At 37.6% G+C, this 20909-nt stretch overlaps 1 protein-coding gene across 5 annotated transcripts in view; it reads left to right on the forward strand.

Annotated features, from left to right (window-relative positions):
* The window catches only part of LOC138317680 (uncharacterized), a 46436-nt gene extending 27071 nt beyond the window's left edge, over positions 1-19365 (forward strand). For 4 of the 5 annotated variants that reach the window (XM_069259508.1, XM_069259511.1, XM_069259509.1 and 1 more), the window contains 16 exons: positions 156-240; positions 695-922; positions 1320-1412; positions 1745-1867; positions 2186-2263; positions 2617-2716; positions 4542-4703; positions 5409-5511; positions 5886-6030; positions 6425-6501; positions 6827-7077; positions 7716-7908; positions 8558-8697; positions 8885-9064; positions 9535-9696; positions 10063-19365. In XM_069259508.1, coding sequence (XP_069115609.1) covers positions 156-240; positions 695-922; positions 1320-1412; positions 1745-1867; positions 2186-2263; positions 2617-2716; positions 4542-4703; positions 5409-5511; positions 5886-6030; positions 6425-6501; positions 6827-7077; positions 7716-7908; positions 8558-8697; positions 8885-9064; positions 9535-9696; positions 10063-15518 — 7576 coding nt within the window. In that variant the 3' untranslated portion in view covers positions 15519-19365. The remainder of the gene's footprint in view (positions 1-155; positions 241-694; positions 923-1319; positions 1413-1744; positions 1868-2185; positions 2264-2616; positions 2717-4541; positions 4704-5408; positions 5512-5885; positions 6031-6424; positions 6502-6826; positions 7078-7715; positions 7909-8557; positions 8698-8884; positions 9065-9534; positions 9697-10062) is intronic. The other variant, XM_069259510.1, reaches the window with a different exon arrangement.
* The last annotated feature ends 1544 nt before the right edge of the window (positions 19366-20909 follow it).

Genomic DNA, 20909 nt, shown 5'->3' on the forward strand with positions numbered 1-20909 from the left:
TTCAAAAGATTATGATAATTAGAATTTTTACACCTATCTCAAATATTCTTCAACATTCACTCAATAATTATAACCTACAAATACTCTCTAATCCTATGATCAAATCTAAAAAAGATTTCAGTACTTTGTTGATTTGTTTAACAATATCATTTCAGCATGCTAGATGGCTCGACACGCTTCCCCAAGCTGCAGGAGTGTGCACACTTCCACTATGACTTTGTGGAGCTCCATAAGATACAGGTATGTAGTCTATGATAAGCTGTTGTTGTGTGGTAGTATTGGCTGTTGTTTGATTTGTGAGAAATATAACATGGGATACATGTATAGTATTACCCATAATGTATTTGTGTCTTATAGTCTCATTCAAGTCATAACTATCTGTTCACATGAACAAGTAACTCTGTATATAAATGTGTAATTTGCTTTGGAATATTTAATGTTATGTGAAACGCAATTAAGTATCTCATTACTTTATGTCAATATAAGATGATCTCTACAAAAAAAAAAAAAAAAACATTTTGTGGTACAAGAAAGACAGAGAAGTCCTACAGCATGCCAACATTCTTACCATTCATTCTTTAGGTAAAGTAAAGTGTTCTATTTTCACGTATTGAGTTGTATTGTAATTTTTTTACATCTTAGAAATAAGTTATAGATTCACCAAATCATCCACAACTTTTTATCGACCCAACAGGTGTCGCTGTGTCACGACGACCAGGAGAACCATCACCATGGAGAAACAGACATCATGGAGCGAACATTTCTCGTCAAGACTCTGGCCAATGATAAGTCGTGGAATGTGCGGAGAACGTTTAAAAACTTTAAGATGCTTGACAGACAGCTACACCGCTGTATCTACGATAGAAAGTTCAGTCGCCTCCCGAACCTTAACCAGGAGGAGGATACCACCAAAACTTACAAGGTCAGCACAATAAACTTCTTATTCTGCCTCTCATGATCAAAATTCTTATACAAACTTTCACCCTTGACCTGCCAATGTAATTAGAAGGTTTGACTGTATATCGAATTAGTAAAGTTACTAGCTCAGCTGGTCTGAAGGACCAAATTGAGCTTATTGCATATAACATTATGGCCTTCTGTCAACAGTTTATAAAATTGACCTCTTCAAAACCATTGGTTGTGATTTTATCAAACTCGTTTGGTAGCAGTACTATAGGATGTGTTGTGTATTCAAAATTCTACCAATAGTCGGGCTGGTTTATCTCCAGGAACTCTGAATTTTCTCCATAATATGACAAAACTAATGACCCACAAATGGAGCAAACTAAAATCTTTTTTTTTTTTTTCATTGGTTGTAGGAGATGGAGGAGATGTTGTCCCAATATTTACAGAGATTTTCTCGCATCGCTGGCAGCATGATCAACTGTGGCTCGGTACTCAACTGGTTTGAAGTGAGTTTGATTTACAAACATGACACAAAATTCTGGTTATTTGATTATCTTTGGCATTCATTTTAAATGTTTTACGCTGATGTTTCTCGAATCGATACAATTATAGTAAGTTTATTATTTATTACTGCTAACTAACATGGAAGCTGCAATTGTAGACAAGATGCACTTGTCAAAATGGATATGGTTAAATTTAGATTGAGCTGGTTTCAGTTCCTGATACATGTAGTGTCAATTTGCCATTGGTGCTAATTCCTTTGGATTTAAAAAAAAAAACGAAAGTGTCAACATCAGTTTGTTTACCGTTAATTTAATACGTTACATGATTGTTCCAGCTGGATAACCGAGGAAACCGCTTGCTGGCGACGGACGACTCGGGTATCAACACACCAGCAATAGCTGCTGCCCATGCCATCAAACGTTACACAGCCCAGGCTCCAGACGAAATATCACTTGAGGTAATCGGGTCTTATAAAGGACATAATTCATCAAATTATGGGGACATAATTCATCAAATTATGGATTGAACAAGTTTCTGTAATACTGAAGTGGGAAAATATAAGCAGTGATTTTAATTTCCATTATTTTTGTAAACCAAAAAAAAGAAAAAGAAAATCATCCAAATTTCATCATGAAAAATAGACAATAAATTTAAAAACCATTACATAATATGCTTAATGTTCATAAGACCTGCAAAATGCAGATGTATACAATGAAAATGTGAAAATGTGTTATTTGTAGTCAATAGAATTTATACACATATGGAACTATTACAGGTGGGCGATATTGTATCTGTGATAGACATGCCCCAACAGGAGGAGACAATCTGGTGGCGAGGGAAGAGGGGGTTCGAGGTAACATTACAAGAGATAACAGTTGATTTTATATATTGTAACGCAACATATGATAGAATTTCATATTATTTTAAGTTTAGACATGAAATATTTGCAACTAAAACCAACGAAATTCCATCTCTATTTTCCAATTCTTCCGAAGATGAGAGTGAAACATAATATGAATTATACTAAACAGTTGTTATTTTGTCATTTTATCAGTAATTGTTGTATTTATATAATTATCACATTTCACTTTCATTAAGAAGAAAAAATAATTTTTCCTGAAAAAAAACATCATGTCAACTAGGGGAAAATGTGGATTTATTTCATTTTCTAATATTTTCTTTGCTAACTAGTGTATTTTGATACAGGTGGGATTTTTCCCGAGTGAGTGTGTGGAAGTTATTGGAGACAAAGTCCCTGCATCTGTCGAAAGTCGAATACCAGATCCTAACGCAAGTAAGAAACCACGTAAGTGCATGTTTGTGTCTCTAACACCATAACACTTAGTATATAGACTAAATAGTAGGAGGGATAGAGAGGGACGGGGATAGGACAGAACAGGGATAGGACAGTACACATTACAGAAAAGTTTTGGATTCGAAGAGACAGGACGGAACAGAAAGGAGGGGCAAGGCAAAGCAGAATAGGAGTGGATGGGATAGGTTGAAGGAAAGAATATTTTGGTTTATGATCAGAAATTTTTAATCTGCTGCCTTTAGTAATAGGACAATGATATCTGTATTAATGTATATCTTTCTCAATGTCTACCCTTGAAAGAATTATTAAGAGGGAAAAGATAGTACTTGGAATAAGCTTGGAATAATTGGTATAAATTATAAAAGGAACAAACATTTGTCAAAGATTAGAAAACAGTATTGACACCCATAACATTTCCTGCATTATTGATTCAATCAGAATTTGTTTTTTGTATCAATCAGAAGGCAAGATATTGTTAAATCCATACTTGAGATATGCTCTGAAAAGTTGAGGCATTTTTCAAATATCTATAAGAGGTTTCAGATGACAGGACCTAGCTGAGTGAAAAGATAAGTAGGTTTTGTGATTTAGAAATGCACAGGTTTTAGGTTTGTGCCTAACAATGGGTCTCTGGTTAATTTTCCCCACCTAACTAATATCTGTGTTTTACCTACATGTGTGTCAATTCCTTAATCAATTCATTTTTAATACAAAATTGTGTTTAACCAAACGTGTCCTACCGATCCTTTACAATATTCCACTGTCTTGTCAGCATGTGGCCCTTCATTACTGGGTGTGTGTTTTACTGAACCTCCACTGTGTTTAGTATCTATTGGGTGTGTGTATATAACCGGGTGTAGATCAAACTTTACACAGCTTTACCTCAGATAAATTATTGGGCTAAATATATGATTCATGTCCTTTAGAAAAATCCTTATGGTTACTTCATCAGTTTCTACTACAGGAGAGTTGATAACACAACCAGTTTGGGTTATATTCTGGTGAACCTTTTTGTTGACCTCTTAAAAATGAAAGTAGGTGTTTATATGTGATATAGTTAACATAATGCTTCAGGCTTATTTGAATATTTAGATGAAATGACTACCCCCAGTAGGTGTTGATAGGCGACATCATCATTAGGATAATTCACCTTGGGTTTGAAGTTCAGAGGGCATAAAGGTTATCCAGTGCAGAGGGTGGAAAGTTCATCAAGAACAGGGGGGTGTAAAGGTTGTTAAATACAGAGGTCAAGCTTAATGTGTAGAGTGTGTCAAAGTTATTTAGTCCAAATGGGTTAAAGATAGAACCTGTTGTTGTATATACCGGGTAGTATGATTTTATGCATCAGAATCTATATTTTAGTTATGACACTGTGATGTGATTAGTTATGATAGCATGGCTGGGACTAATATTTACACCAATGTAACAGTATAGCGATGTGACTGTATAGTGTATAACTTTGTATGTACGTTTTTGCAGCACAAAATAATCTTTTTCTTGCATAAATTGTTATTTCCACACGTACATAGTTTGGAAAAAAAAGTGTCATTTCAAACAATTCATGGATTTGAGACAACACCCTCAAAAACTAAAGATATAATAAACAATAGCATTTTACAAGACCAGTGAAATTGTAACAAGTAAAAAGTAGCAGTTGATAGATATGATACAAATCAGAGACTTATTTCCAAAATACAATAATGAAAGAATTTTATGCTTTTCATAATAACTCTCAGAGAAACTTTTTTTACTTTGATATTAATATAGTGTCATCCTTTGATTTGTTGAACTTTAATGTTGACCGTTGTTATGGTAGTGGTTCGGAAGCACGGGAAGTTCCTGTCTTTCCTGCGGATGTTCTTCACCACCCGTCCAGCCCGTAATCAGCTGAAACAGTCAGGGATTGTCAAGGAGCGTGTGTTTGGCTGTGACCTTGGAGAGCACTTACTCAATACTGGCCAAGAAAACACAACAGATGGTGAGTTTTTACAGTAATAAGTAATCCTTCAGCATAATACAGAGTATGTGAAGTTCATCAAGAAGAGGGGGCGTAAAGGTTGTTAAACACAGCGATTAAGATTAATATGTAGAAAGTGTGTAAAAGTTATTTAGTACAAAGGTGGTAAAGATAGAACCTGTTGTTGAATAGAGAATGATTTTTAGAAATTGACGAAAATTAGGACTGCAAAAAATTAAAAGAATGTTAACATTTTAACCTTGATCTTGAGTGATCTATTGGTCACTATATTAAAGTTTACTTCAAAGAATCTAAGCCTGTTTAACTCAACCGCCTAGATAACTTGTACCATGGTCCTGCTGACTTCATTACAACAAAGTTTGACCATGTCAATTTGAGGTGAAAAAAATAATGAAGTTGATGAATGGGAAAGAGGAATGTTGTTGATGATTCTGATCAATTACATATTATGAATTGCATTCTATTTTCCTTCTTTTTGAGAAAGAAAGTTGTTAAAATGGTTGAAGAATGGAGGAAAATTGAAGTTGTTGATAGTTACGATGTTCAAAGTTACAAAAATTACATTTGCTTTCTATTTTGAAAAATAGATCTTTTGTTAATAACTTAGTTAGACAATTAATAATTCTTTGAATTATAAATGTAAATTGAACCTGAATATTAAGTTATATTATCTGTGTAGATATCTATAATAACTCTCTGTTACAGTGCCCCTTGTACTGAAGTGCTGTTCAGAAGTGATAGAGGAACATGGTATTGTGGACGGTATCTACAGGCTGTCAGGGATCACCTCAAATATACAGAAACTAAGGCAAGTTTATCGCAAGAATTAACTCCCCTAAATTATGTGTCACATGATTTATCTCCCTGCATCTGAGATTGTGGTCATTCAAGCCAGAAATTTCATAATGGACTGGAAGAGTCTAAATGTGCCTTCAGGGGTGAATAAGTTAAGATAGAAATAAAAATAAACAGTAGAAAGTATATCACTATAAAGAGACTCATTTGCCATGTAACCTTTAATTGTTTCATGTCAGGCAGATCAACCATCAAATTGTTTTGTGAATATTTTTGTCCTGATGGTAAATTTCAAAACCTGTGTTGGTAAAAGCCCTTCATGTTTAAAACTACAAGGATGACATGCTTTTGTTCAGATAAATTAATCTCTTTATTGTGTTTCTACAGATTGGCCTTTGATGAAGATCGTGTCCCTGATCTGACAACAGACATTTATCTGCAAGACATTCACAGTATTAGTTCCTTACTTAAGATGTATTTCCGTGAGCTTCCTAACCCTCTGCTAACCTATCAACTCTACGACAAGTTTGCTGTACGTAGTATTGTTTACTTTGTCCTTGTGTTCAAATGCTGTTGATTATGACACCATTCCAAATGTTCTATAACCTGAAAAGTTTTTTAGAAAAAAAAAATATTTTAAAGTCAAAAGTGTTCTTTGATACGACCTAGCTTTGATTTTTGTAAAAAAAATCTTCAGCTTTCTGTTGTTTTGCTAATTATTTAAAAATATTTTTAAACCTTTCTTTTAAGTTCCTTCTCAATAACAATCCTTATGATTTTGGATAATAATACAGCTATACCAATGTTTTCAAAATTTAACATCAATGTTATTTGCATTTACTTGAAAATTTTCATGAATCGTTTTGAATATGTGCATCATGAATGTGGTTTAGCATCCTTGTGAATCCCACTTGAATTGTTGACAGGATGCTGTGCGAGATGAAGATAATAAACTTTGGAAGATTCATGATGTTGTTCAGCAGTTACCTCCCCCTCATTACAGGTAAAATGAGCTGTCTCCCCGTCAAAAGTTTGATACATCTCATTGTCATCTAATTGTTGCTAAAGCTTTACAGACTTTAATCAAATTTTGTAGAAATATTAAATGCCTAGTGAATATTTATCCCAGTCATTATTTGGCCTTTTGAATTAAGTTAAAGGCCACGATCTGCGGTATTCATTCTGGTCTTTAATCATCACTACCATGGCATATGGGATATCATTTTCACAAGATTTGTGTTATTTTAGATTTCAGTATGTCAGATTTAAAAAGCATTATTTGATAAAGGATGGATTTGCATGAACATATGAATAATGTATCATTACAGAACTTTAGAATACCTCATGCGACATCTAGCCAAAGTTGCTGCCTACGGCCCTGACACCGGTATGCATTCCAAGAATCTGGCTATTGTGTGGGCGCCAAACCTTCTTCGATCTAAAGAGCTGGAGTCCGGGGGTGGGGCGGCTGCTCTCCAGGGGGTAGGGATTCAGGCGGTGGTAACAGAATGCCTGATACTGTATGCTGATCTGATCTTCAGTGATAAGATGCCATCATACTCCTCACCAGAACTCAAAAGTGAGTAGCTTCTTTGGAGAAAATATAGAAACTATTATTATTGCTTTTGATTTTATCAGTCTTTTAAAGAAACATTAATTAAACAACAATTGTTAAACAATTAAAAGAAACCTTTTAAGTAAATGATGATTGTTGTGTCGTATAGTAGCTATATAGCATAAAACAGGTCTTAAACTCTTAATGCTGAATGTGGGAGTGAGACTATTAGCCAGGGAAAACCTATTTGTTCAAGTTGATAACCCATTTTGCATTTTGGGACCGATAGGTCAACAAGATGGCCGACAGGTAGCCATCTTGGATTTTAATTATTGAAGTTTGTTTTATATCTCAGAAAGTACTGAAAGGATCTTTCTCAAATTTCATGTGTAGTAATTTGTGGTAAAAGTTTGAAAAGCAGAGAAAAGATCCCTATTTTCATTGTCAGACATCATTCTTTGGTGGGCGCCAAGATCCCTCTGGGATCTCTTGTTACATCTGATTGAGGTTTCAAAACCTGGATTTGTTGATTACCACCCATAATTAATGAATAATTGTTGATCAAAGTTCAGCAATAATATATTTCTTCTCACATTAATATGTAAATAATTGCAAATGTAAGAAGATTTCCACGGTTATTTTTCCCTTAATTAATGTTCCAGGTTCCCAGAGAAAACCGCGTCCAAAGTCTCTTGCTATATCCACACCTACCAAACTGATTACCCTAGAGGAGGCGAGGGAGCGTGCCCTGTCGGCCAGTCTACGTCCCCCACCACAGAAGTACATAGATGTAGGAGGGGGACCAGATCGCCTTCCGTCTCGCTACCATACCGTGATAGACCTTCCGGGGTATAGGTACGCTACAGATGATACCAGGCATTTTGTGTTCTGTATTGATTAAAAACCATTTAATGTTAACTAAAACTATCTAAATGATAGTTATCTAAATGATAGTTAAGTTTGGTGTATTTATATTGAATTCTATATTTATATGCACCCTCCGCCACCATGAGGGTTGGCACATACTGTTACCATATCAATCTTCAGTCTTTCCTGTCATTTCTATGTAATGTTTTATATCCTAGACATCTTTTATCACAAGTTTGATAAAGCAACTTTTTCACTATTATTAATAATGCCCTTATCGAGAAATGTTTCAAGCAATTTAATTATCAGTTTGAAGTTAAAGATGCTCCATCGCCGACAGAACAAAAACTATACTCATCATTTGAACAATAATTGGCGTTTAATCATATATATCTAATTAACACAAAAATTAATGTAAGATAATTTATTTTGCTTTTGGTGCATGCTCAATCAGTACTTCATTCCATATAGGACATAGTGCCATGGAATTTTTTTCGGGATACATTTAATTATTTTTAACTGTTCGTGTTTTTCACAGAGAAAAATTACCATTTGTCAGCGATGGAGCATCTTTAATATTTGTGACAGAAAGTTTAGAATTGAGCACAATTATGTATGTTTTATATGCTTGTGACAGGAAGAAGACTCTAGTCAGTGGCAGTAACACTGTAGGCTATGGCAAGTCTAAGAAATCTCCGAGCGGCTGGCGGTCCATCTTCTCTCGTGGGCCAAGACAGGGCAGCATCAAACAGAAGGGACGCAAAAATAGCATAGGAGGTCAGTGCAATTTAAGATATAAAAATTATAAAGAAAGTTGATATTATTTATGCAGAAAATAACTAAAAATGTTGTTGTCATTTGTATAAAAAATAACATAAGAAATTTGTGTCGTTAGTATAGATAATATTCATGAATTATTATGATTGATTAGAAATTTTATATTTTACATGGTTTCGTTTTTCAGAGCCCCTTGGTCTCACTGAGGATAGGAAAGCAATCACAGAGGAAGATGTTCACAATTGGAAACGTCGACGTTTACGAGGTGCCAAAAGTGCAGAGTCTTTATTAGCTATGTCACTGCCAGGACTTGACTGTGGTAGAATCTCACGGGACTTTGAGGACTCCTTGTATAGGATCTACTCAGGTTAGTGTGGTGGTTTATTTACATGGCAGAGCAGACTGCAACTTGGAGAAGGCATTGATTACATTATTGGCTTAAAGAAGCCATACAAAAAAGAATAAAAAATTCCCTGAAAACTTACCTCACAATACTCGCTCACAAGAGCTGATAAATCTGCTATCAAAAGTATGTTATGGTTACACAATTTAACTGAAGAATTTCAGGTAGAAGATCTAGATAAAATTAATTAAATATATAGGATCTCTTGTCTTTATAATGAACTTAGCAATTGACATAACCTTAAATCAAAAGTATGACATAATTACATTAACTAAGTTAACTCAAGATTTTAAGAATTTTAAAGATCTTCAAGATTAAATGTAGATTTGTGTTATTTAAAATATTTAGGACATCCCATTTCTATTATGAACTTAGCGATTGATATATCCCTAAATCATTTTAAATTGATGTTTTATTTGTCTTTTTCTTTCCAGATGATGAATCAAGCCATCAAAGTATCCGACACAAGCGTTCTCTGTCCTCAGAATCTCCCAGATCACTGATGCACTCGGACCATTCAGTGTCCTATCCATCTTTTATCATGACAGGATCAAGGGAAGTGGGGATTGATGTGGACCCCGGGGGCACTAGTAGTGGTAGGTGTTAAATCTTTAGGTCAGAATACACAAGGATAGTTAAGAAAATCTTAGTTTAAAGAGGTTTCTTTCTATTGATTCTCGAAGAATGTTCAATATAAAGCATAAGTTTCGAAAAATTAATATGTAACTGACACCAGAGAGAGTAGACTCAATCCCAGCTCCAAGAGAGATTTCAGATTGTAATTAATTTGGTTTTAGAGTATCAAATATACATTTTTTGTGCAATGAGTGATAAAATCTGAACACATAAATCTTGAAAAATATTAACTTTATAATGTAAAACAGATTCATTGCTGACACTAGAAATTAATAAGCTATTATAGAATGGTATGAAGATATTAGAATTTTTTTGTTACATTACAGATACACCAGAGAGTACACCAACAGAAAATGGCGTGTCTGACAATCGGCCGGAACGGAAACAGTCCTTTGTAAGGGGAGATAACAAACGCAAGGTTATCACTCAACGTAGGTCACCGTCTGGACCGTCTACACCGAGGCAGGAACAGGAAAAGGGGAGGGCAGACTTACCACCGGGTGGTGTTCGAAAGTCACAGGATGGACAAAGTGACTCTGATAAATTTGTCTTACATGTGAAGGATGCCAATCTGTTGAAGACCTCAGATCAGCGCAAGTCTCCAAATCTTGTACCAAATGTTTCACCTGAAGAAAAGCGGGAACACGGTCGAAGGGGCAGCCGGACTCCTCCCACTGTTACAGGCCGTCTGCGTGAAGACAAAATTAAGGACAAGAATGCTCAATTAGATGACGGGAAAGTCGTGACCATAGAACTTCCTGAGAGCCCAGGTGCAAAACGTAAAAACTGGATGAGTGGTAGTGGTGCTTCAACACCGGCTGGCACTCCAGATGAACCCCCGCCCTCTAACTTCTACTACTCCCGACACCACGACTATGCAGAAATCCTTTCTGATGAGGAAAAGTCTCGATTCGGCATCGAAGGAGAGACTAAAACTTCTCCAATGGACATTTCAGGACATATAGAGACAACTTTTGGTGCTGATAAGAAAATGTATGTAGATAGCTGTCGCTCTTTGGGAACTCCGTCGTCTTCTCTTTCGTCACCCACAACCTCAGATCCTTCATCTAGTACATCTGACTGTGTCAGAAATGTAGATGGTAAAGTTGTGAAGATGACTTCTTCGAGCGTTTTACAACAAAGTGTGAGTGAAACAAATGATTTGTCTGCCTCCAAGATGTCAAAGTGCCTGAGTGTCCCTGCCGACATTCAGAAGTCACTAGAAGACATGACATCCTGTACCGGGTCTCGTGACGACATGCTTAGTTCAATCACCATTAGTGAGCTGTCAGCTTCTACAGACAGCTTTGCACGCTATGAAGATAAGCCTGCTGCTGAACGTCGGAGACGTAGTGCTTCAGTAGATAGTTTTAATGAAGTGGAGTCACCTCTCACTCGGACATTGCGCGAGATTAATGCACAAATTGATAAAGCCTTCAGAAGAGATTTAGACAAAGGTAATCGCTTACAGGAAGGGGAACGTCCCAATAACCGCAGTCGCTCTGGATCGTTTGACAATATACCCTCAGATTACCAAGGCGATCATATTGGATTCTCTTCTCCAAATATCATCCCACCCCTGCCTTCAGAATCTCGTGATGCCAAGAATACATTTGTCGAAAGACCAGCAGAAGAGATCCAGGTGATTGAGACCGCTCGAGTCATCAGGGCGCCTCTCAGGCCATCAACATCAAACCAACCGAAACTAGCCCACATTAATACTCAGAATGCTTCCCCAACGGGAAGTGATGTATCGGGGTACAGCGATGGTGGTAAGCTGAGTCCTCGCCAGGCCATGCGAGGTACTGGTAGTCAACAGTCAAGTTGTCTACCAAGTCCCATGTCTCCATCTGAGGAGCGGGCAAGAGGATTCGGACTCTCTGATGATGAGCATCCTGTCAAAAGCCGTAACCCTGACAGGATGAAGCGCTCCGACTCGCGTCATGGCTGTGTGGAATTCGATCTTTCAGACGAAGATTTGGAATTCTTATCGCGTCAGGGTATTCTACAGGAAATGAAAACAACGCGTCGGTCAACTAAGGATGAGACACCAACTAGTCCATTGCTGTCTCCCAAAGAGACAGTAAGTTCTCCTGTCCAATGGTCACCAGAGATAGGGTACAAAGACATGCCCAAGTCCCAATCGTTCTCAGGGTCAGGATCTGCTTATGGAGGCAGTCCCACATACAGTCCCACAACTGGAAAGGCAAACGAAGTAAAAGCATGTGAAGGTTCACCAACAGCAAAGGGTCATGCAGTTCATAAAAACAAACCTCCAGCTAGGCGGGAATTCGCCAAACTGATGTTAGAGTCTGATCATGATTTGTCCAACAAGTCTTCAACGTCTAGTCCACGATCACCACGGCAACAACCACGTTGGGAGGACCTGGCAGGCTTGAATCAGGATTTTGGTGTTCTTCCATCAGTCAAACACACTAAAAAAGCCAACAATACTGCAATGACCAAAACTAAAACAGATAAAGTAAGCAGTGTAGAGCCAGAATATAGTAATGACGACTTTGATAGGAAACTACAGAGTTTATCTGATTTTAATGACGTCTGGCGTCAGCAACTCGCCCCAACAGGAGATGTGTGCCGTACAGTTACCAATGACGACCAGGTAGTTGCTTCTTCTAATAGATATCGCCCGCAGCTCAAAAAATCCCAAACAGTTGGTGCTATAGAAACAACCCAAATGGACAGTCGTAAACAGAGGGATAAAACTCCTGAGTGCGGTACTCAGGACCAAACTGTCACAATGGAAAAACCTATGATAAAAAAGTGCTTGACTGAATCCGACATTCCCCAGATACGTCAGTGTAGTATTATGACTCAGGACAGTCAGAGCACGACGTCGTCAAGTGGGACTTCAGATGCTCTTACGGAGATACACTCTGTCACGGATCGTATGACAGTGGAGAAACCATCCTTGCGACGAGATGAATTGAAACAAAGTGACAATAAGTTAGCATCTGGTCAAAAATGTGACCACGAAGAGAAGGCCTCGTTTCCCAAACCTCGAAAAATTCAGAAAATGGATTCGTTTGATTTCTCTCTCGAGAGTTCTGTCCAAGAGAGAATGGACACGTCCGTTCCATCAGAGGATAGAAGCACCGATAATCAATATAGTCACGGTGCTTCTGGTGTCACTCGCGTTATATCTAGTCAGTCCGAAAGTACTAGTAACAGTTACAACACAAACAATCTAGGGGGTGTCGGTCGTTATAGCGAGTCGTCTTCACGTTCTGAAAATACTGCGTTCACTGACCGCGATCATGCCAAGCCATTCCAGTCTATGTTGGAAGATATCGATGTCAACGAGAGTTGTTTTGGTATCCCCACTCATCAAAATTTGTCAAATGAGTTCAGAGAGAAAATGAACGAAAGATTAAAATCACAGTCACAGCAGAGTAGTATTGACTCGCCCAATGTGGTCGCCATGGAATCCTTTGTGTACCAAGAACAGTCAGAGCATGAAGTACATGTAGGCTTTGCTAGACCTGTGGTAGATATGAGTCACATAGAAACTGCAACCCATTTTGATCAGGGAGAATATGAGGGTGAATTTCAGTCTAGCACACAGATGGAGATGGAAGCTGGCTTATCATCCATAAGTCTTCCTGCCGAGAACCTATGCTCTCTGTCGCAAGGACCTGTTGTCATGGCTACCAACAGGGTCATTGATATGCTTGACAATACAGAAGAGGCACATCAAAATGCTATTAATGCTGACCTAGAACTGACCATGTCCCAAAAGTCACCAAAAACATGTGATGCGGACGACTTTTACGATGACGATGCATGTTGTTCAAAGTTGAGAAACATGGCACAAGGAGAGAATTACGATTTATCGGAATCTCCATGGCAACAGAATATGTCTGATCTTCCTGAGTTGCCTCCCCCTGAAAGGGAATTCATGGAAGTTAGTCGACCCAGTGTGATTAAATGTTCGAAGTCCCGGAAAAAAACTGAGCCGCGATCAAACATTGGTATCAGGAGAACAATGTCTGAACGAACTAAAGCCGAGGAAGCTCATCATCAGCGTAGGGAGGTAGGGCTCCATAGATCAGGGGTTCCAAAACTCAAGACAGAAAAAGAAAAGAAAATGACTGACAAGACTGGAACAAAAGGTCAAAGGTCAGAGCGAGGGGAGACTAAATTGGTCCTGGAAAGGAAGACAAGTTTGAAGAAAGGAAAGGATAGTGTTCACAATGCACAGTATGTCGAGGCAGGCGAGGCAAGTGATGCAGACGCCAACGATGATGTGTTTGTTGATACAAATCCATCGAATATGCAGGATATACCAAAAGAGAGGCACAGGTTTCATCTGGAACGTAATCCAGTGTCTGCATTTCTAAATGATCCACCGAGTCGCAGTTCTTTAGACGAATCTTTCCTCCAGGTAGCTTCGTCTCGACATGACGATTTTCTAAGCAGGGGTGATGAAGGAGAGCAGGAAGATATTCGATTTACTCGTGCTCATAGATCCACAAAGCTTAAAAGTTTACGTGAGTTATTTGAAAAGACTGCTGGGGAATATGAGGTTTCACAGTCAAAAAAGAAACAAACCTCATCTTCGTCACAAGAAAAACTTGTGTGTCTACCTAGCAGTGAGGTAGAAAACAACGAGACTGTTAGATTACAAAGTGCGCGAAGTGCCTTTGCTGCCAGACGCTCACAGTCACATACAGAACGCTTTGTAATGGACAAGGAAAACGTTTCCACGCAATTTGTTACGACTTCAGATGAGTGGCAAATGCCGAGAAGTCGTCGTAGTATCTCTACAGACATTGGATATGAGCTTGGCAGGAAAAAGGAAACTGTTCGTCGAGAACGTTCCTGGGATCGTCAGTCAAGCTTCACAAGTGCAAGTAAACCTCCTAAACACCGTAGCGGCTCACGGAATCGTACAGCAAGTGAATCATCGGTCAGTGAATCCGAGAATCGTGTCGGAAGCACCAAAAGTTCTCCAAAATCTCAACGTGATGGATGTTCATCTGATGGGTCTCCCAAGTCAAGAATACCGACAAAAATACATGATACTGGATCACCTAAGCTTGCCAAGGAAACTTCTCATAGAAACTCGCCGAAGACGCAGCATTTAGATGGGGGCTCTATCACAAGAGTAGATGCAACCGCCTCCCCAAAATCTCGCAAAGGAAGTGAATCTCCTTTTTTACAAAAGGCCTGCGACATCTCTATTCCCTCACAACGAAGCAGGCCAAAAACTGAGGAATCGCCTAAAGTGACACGTCGTGTTAGTTTTGGACGAAGTGATAATACTCCCGCTGATGGTTCTCCAAAGTCTCCCAGGGCTTGGAGGTCACCTGGAAATAGGCGGTCTTTGTCAATAGAGACCTCCATAGCTACAGTAGAAACCATGGAGAATGACAATGTGGTTCAAAGGAGTTCTGAAAGGACTCTTAGTCAGTCCTGCATACTGCCTAGCTCCAAAGGGAGCCAGGGGGGTATTGAGGATTGGGGTGGTGCGGAAGGGTGCAATTTAGAGCGAAGAGGGAGCATTAAAGAGTTGAGAGAGTTTTTCGAACAGAAACATGATAGTGACACTCAAAGTGCTGAAAGTCTGCTGTTAAGGTCGCGGGTAAGAAGTGTTTCCCCAACGCTTTGTCAGTCGCATCGACATGAATCTCTTGAAACGATTAATGTGCGCCATAGTCTGGAACTACCGTCATCGAGAGGGACCACTCCTCCTTTAGAGGGCTCGGTCCGTTCTCAGCCTGTGCGAATGGGCCCTAAACCATTCTATGGAGCTAGGAAATGAGATGTTTGTTTTAACCCCCTCGTTAAGGTGTAATGTTTTTACTCCCCTGTTAAGATGTACAACATTTTAACATTTTTAGTATTTTAAAAACCTTATATTATATGTTAACTACTTATATTATGACCTAGTCTGTATATTATTGTGATTAGTTTTAACTAAACGATCACTAATTGGAACGACACCATGCAGGGTTATAAAGGTCGTGTCTGCATTAACACTGCCTCTATGTAACAAACACAGGGGAAATAGTTCACTTTGTTATAAATAGATTAATAACCATTTAAAGAATAGCAATGCAGAGAATTGTGTTAATGCAGCTTCGACTTTTATAGACGAATAGATGATAGTGTATTTGTAATATAATGAGTGGTACTTTGTAGAGATGAGTTAGGTAGGTGTAAAGTGTGTGGTACTGGTTTCTCTTGATCAGTATAAATCTTCGAAGTGCTCTCTGAACAGATAAAAGTGCTGATCATCTTGAAATCGTTAATAAATTAAATGGTCAAGGTCAGTGATGATCAGGGTATTAGAACAGGGAGATATACTTAAGTATACAATATGAACTGCTTTTAGTTTTTAACAATGTACTTATAATTTTCACTGTACAACTAATATTTGGTAAGTAAGATGGCGTCCCTTCCGTTATATTTTGTGTATTGTGTACAAATTAAGAAACCAATCTAGTCATACTTAATTAACGTGTTAGATACTCGGCCATAACCAGATACTGTACTGTCTAATGTTGGGTGTGTGTGGTGTCTCTGATTAGAATACAGATCATCGTGTTCCTCTCCATTACACTGGCTGACATTATTGGTGCCACGTATTGGTGAATCACATATCGGCCAAATGAATTGACTGTTCTTTGTGCTTTAGGTATTGTACATCTGTGCTATACAATAGTGGTTTCATTATACTCAACAGTGTAGAAAATAGTTGGTGGTGGAAAAAAAGCAAATTTAACTACCACCCAATGCAACTTTATAGGAGATCAAACGTTATCGAACCCAAAACCTACTGAAGAATGTTCTAGTCTTCTTTGTTGTGGAGTAAGACGGACGATCTGAATTTTAACCAGGTATCAGAAAACCAAATGTGCTGATTCTTTGAAAGAATAGTGTTAATATAAGTAGTTTAGTATGTGAGGATATCCTTGTGCGGGGATATCACGTGTTGTGTGAATAGATGTACCCTATCTGGTTGTGATTGTCATGTAATGATACTATGTATAGTATTATATTCTATTTCACTGCTGCACATATATTTATGAAAATGTCAAACAAGGGCAACACTTGATGTTCTAGGCAATTCCAAGACATTTTAGGTAACCATTCAGACTTAAATAGCCTATGTAATAAACCTGCGTCATAAGGCCAACTAAAATACCAAGCTAAGATCAGCAAAATATATCGTTAACTAGCATCCATGGTCATAAAGACCGCAAACTCTCTTAGAACACTTGTTATTAAAGGTTAGCAACATATGCAATAAATGAAGCAGCGTCGGATATTTAATTAATAATTTTTAGTATTTTATTTCCTTGGCAGCAATTATATGAATTCCATGTTTCAAATATAGTCGGTATCTCAATATTTCCCTACTGTATGTCGATTTTGTTTTCTTGGTTTTAGAAAATTTTAGTATTTATCTGGTAAAAACTAAAAAGACGGTCGTCAGACTTTTATTCTTATTGCATATAATGAAGATTTAAACACTTGAATTCGTATATTGGAAATTTAAGAGATGTATTGAACGTTCTTATAGTTCACTTAACTGCATTTTCCTTTTTCTTTTTCCCTGGAAAGGATGGGTAGTGTGTGCAGGAGAAAGAATCTCTTCATTTTCTACAGTCCCAAATCTCCTATATGTACTTCATTATTTGCTGAAACGCTACTTTCATCATCATTAAACATATGTTAACGGTGATAATGATTCAAGTTTTGTGCAATAGACCACCATTTTCTTTTGTCTACATTGGATTAATAAATTAATGTGACGTGATTTTTTAATTTTAAAATGATGTGATTGTGATTACAAAAGAGTCGGCCAGTAAAATGTGTTTGCACTATTCAACAACCCATGGAATCAAACTATATTTAATCAAATTCACAGCAATGAAGGAAATTAATTGAGATCAGTATATTTGTGGAAGAATGTCCAGTAATAAAGGGTAATATTAAAATTCATAAAATAGATGTATGGATGATAAGGGTTTAAACAGAAAGATAACTGGCCTGGTATGTTTTGTGCCTTTTTAACTATATGTATTTATGCCATCTTTATGTGGATATTGGTGTTCTGTTCTGATTTCATGTTTATTGGGCACCCATGTAATTTTTATTTTGAGTCATGCTATCATGTATAGGGAGTAATTACTGAATATGTATTTGAAGCCTTGACTAAATCATATCACTACTGTACAGTTTTATTCTGTGGGTGAAAGCACTATATACAATATGTAGTACAATGTATCACTGTTTCCCAGTTTCTATTAACAAGTAAATTAACAAATGTTTACATCCTAACCGTAATGTTGATTATCAATAATAATATAATAACTCAAAGTTTATCTTTTTTGTTACCGATAATTCATGTCGTCTTTTGATACAGGTGTGTTTTCTTTGTGAGAATGTGAGCCAAACAGCTTGTAGAATTTCCCCATGCTATTGAAATCAAACATTGGTTTTCAATATTTCTAAAAAGAAATGATAGTTGAAATAGTTTTATAGCTATAAATCTCGATTTGAACAAAATTCGCTTTTAATATCTCATATCCAATGCGACAAAACTTAATACTTTTGACACTTCATTGCTACAGTCACTCTTTCGTGTCATGTGTTATAAGTAGTATTTTATTCAGTTTTATCCTTTGACAAGGGGACAATAATCAACAGACTTTGCGAGAAACAATCAGTAGTAGTTTAGTTGTCCTACAGTCAGTATTTCGCAAAAACATTGGTCAACTCTAGAAGTAGGCTCATCTATGTCTTTTATACAAACATCCTAAACAAGAAACCATTACTGACTAAAGAATTTCTGTAACGGGATATTGCAATATGTATAGTTCATTTATTAAATTGTAAACGTATCTTCGGTGGCTGCAGGAAACGGGCGACGGGAGAAAAAAACAAATTTATTAGGATAAAGAGATGATAAGGAGGTATAATTAAAATCGAAGGGTGGGGGGGGGTGCTATTGAAACATCACTGGATGGATACATATATTCTAATTATTGAGCGACTGGAGTTTTTTACCAAAATGAACCATACAGTATAATTAGTGGGATACCTGGGTAGATTTTGTATATGGGATGAATAACTTTTGTGCCAAATCGATTTGGAAAATGCATGAGTTAGAAAATATAAAAATGAAAAGTTCATGAAACTTTAAAGGCCAATTTGAACAATGCACGTATTAGTGTACTCGTAATTATCTATAGTTTTGCCAAAACCTCATTGAATGGATGCAAGTTGTAGTAGCTAAGAAAAAATTTATCTGGAAATCAAATGTTCTGGATATTGTCTAATAAATCGAATGAATTACTGAAGTATGGTGTCGTGAGAGTGTAGACTCCCCATAGCAATACACACGTGTAGTCTCAAGTTAGATATAACTGTGTGTAGCATGGGTTTTAAATCTGTACACGTTTGATGAATGGTCACGTAGTTATGTTTGTTTGTAGAAATAATGTTCAGATTGTAGCATAATATTTATTATTTACTGAATATCATATATATATATACATATATACATCATCATCACTCGATGTCATTCTGACACAGTAACGTGTGTCATGATCACGTGATGAGGATCATACTCAATAAAATCATCTAATGACTAAGCTAAACACTGTCTTGTTTTCTATCCACTACTGAGTTTTAACATCGTCCCAAAACGACAGTTCACACATCACTGAATAGGAGAAAGCAAGATAAATCACGAATGGTTTGGCGGACCCTGAGGTGAGGATTCAAACTTCCCTAAACGGGTTTCCATGAGGTTACAAATTGAGGAATTAGTAAAAAATATATGAGGATGGGTTATGGTTGTTGAAGCCCCCACTAAGATGCCAACATATTTCCATCCAAAGTCCATATTTTAAACTCAAATAAACTACGTACCTGCTAGATTCCCTAGGTGGCTCGGTCTTCTCCAAGATGCAGTATCCTACAACAAGTCCCACAGGAACTCTGAAATGTATTTTAGATACTAAAGAATAACGTTGAATATGAGAATTGGTAAATCGGGTATATGCTGCATTGTATTCGTTGTCTGAGTGGATTTTATTTGACAGATTAATTGTTCTTAAAAGAATAAATAAAGTCTCTATGTTCCTGAAACCAAACGGCATCCTATCATATTCATAAAATCTCAACCGACTGACAGTCAATTAAATGTCTCTAATAGTCATCATATGTATTTCAACATGGCGGTTACCAGCCAATCAGTCCAGCATGTCATCCACTCTGCATCTCTAATAATCAGTTGGTTTACTTGACGATAGTCCACGCATATTCTAAAAAAGCCGTTCTTCTTTCGCATGGGACCACGTTATGTGCCAAACTCCAAATGAGGAAGGTACTGAATATAGAAATAGTGCCACACTTTTGAGACAGTGAACCAGGTATATCCTTAACTACTTTTGACGCCATCTGTGAGAGTGCTTCTGAGCCGCCTGACCTAAAGCAAGCTTAGTGACAGTATCCACGGGCGCATGCATAGATAAAATTGCAAACGTATAGGACAGGATCCAGTCATCTAGACAAGGGTTCCGCTCCGGCGCTAGAAACTTCACGATCACGACTTACCGAACTCTCAGAAACAAGTTGTATACAAGAACCTCAACAATCTAAGACTGCGAAATTGTGTAGAGGAGTTTCGACGGTCTGTAGTTCCCACTGCATTATGTATACTTATCATTCTAGCATGGAAATGTAAGAGATGTTGAAGAAGAGTTGTTCAGAAAGTGTGAGCGTTTGGTACGTCGCAAGACTACATCTAATGAGAGAGACCCGCTAGGGAGCATTCATACTCATCAGCCATTGGAGCTTGTTTGTAAGGATTATATTGGATTGGAGACTTAGACGAGGATAGGAAAACATTTCCTTATCACGGCACAAAGTCACTCGCTACTAGAAACGTACCACGACTGAAGTACTCACCAATAACTATGTTTTACAGTAAGGACTAGCCAAGCGGATCCATATCGTCCAGGGCCAGATATATTTATGTAGAAAGACACCAAGGACCTCTGCTTCATAACTGGGATAGACAAGACCAGCACCACGCTTTACCACCCGATGTACAGTTGGTTGTGCAAGTGTTTCATCTGAACCCTTCTCAGTATGCTGGCACGCTCACAGACACCAAGAGGCCATTTGTCCGAGGTCA

This window comes from Argopecten irradians, chromosome 3 (assembly GCF_041381155.1).
Source record: "Argopecten irradians isolate NY chromosome 3, Ai_NY, whole genome shotgun sequence".
Lineage (NCBI taxonomy): Eukaryota > Metazoa > Mollusca > Bivalvia > Pectinida > Pectinidae > Argopecten > Argopecten irradians.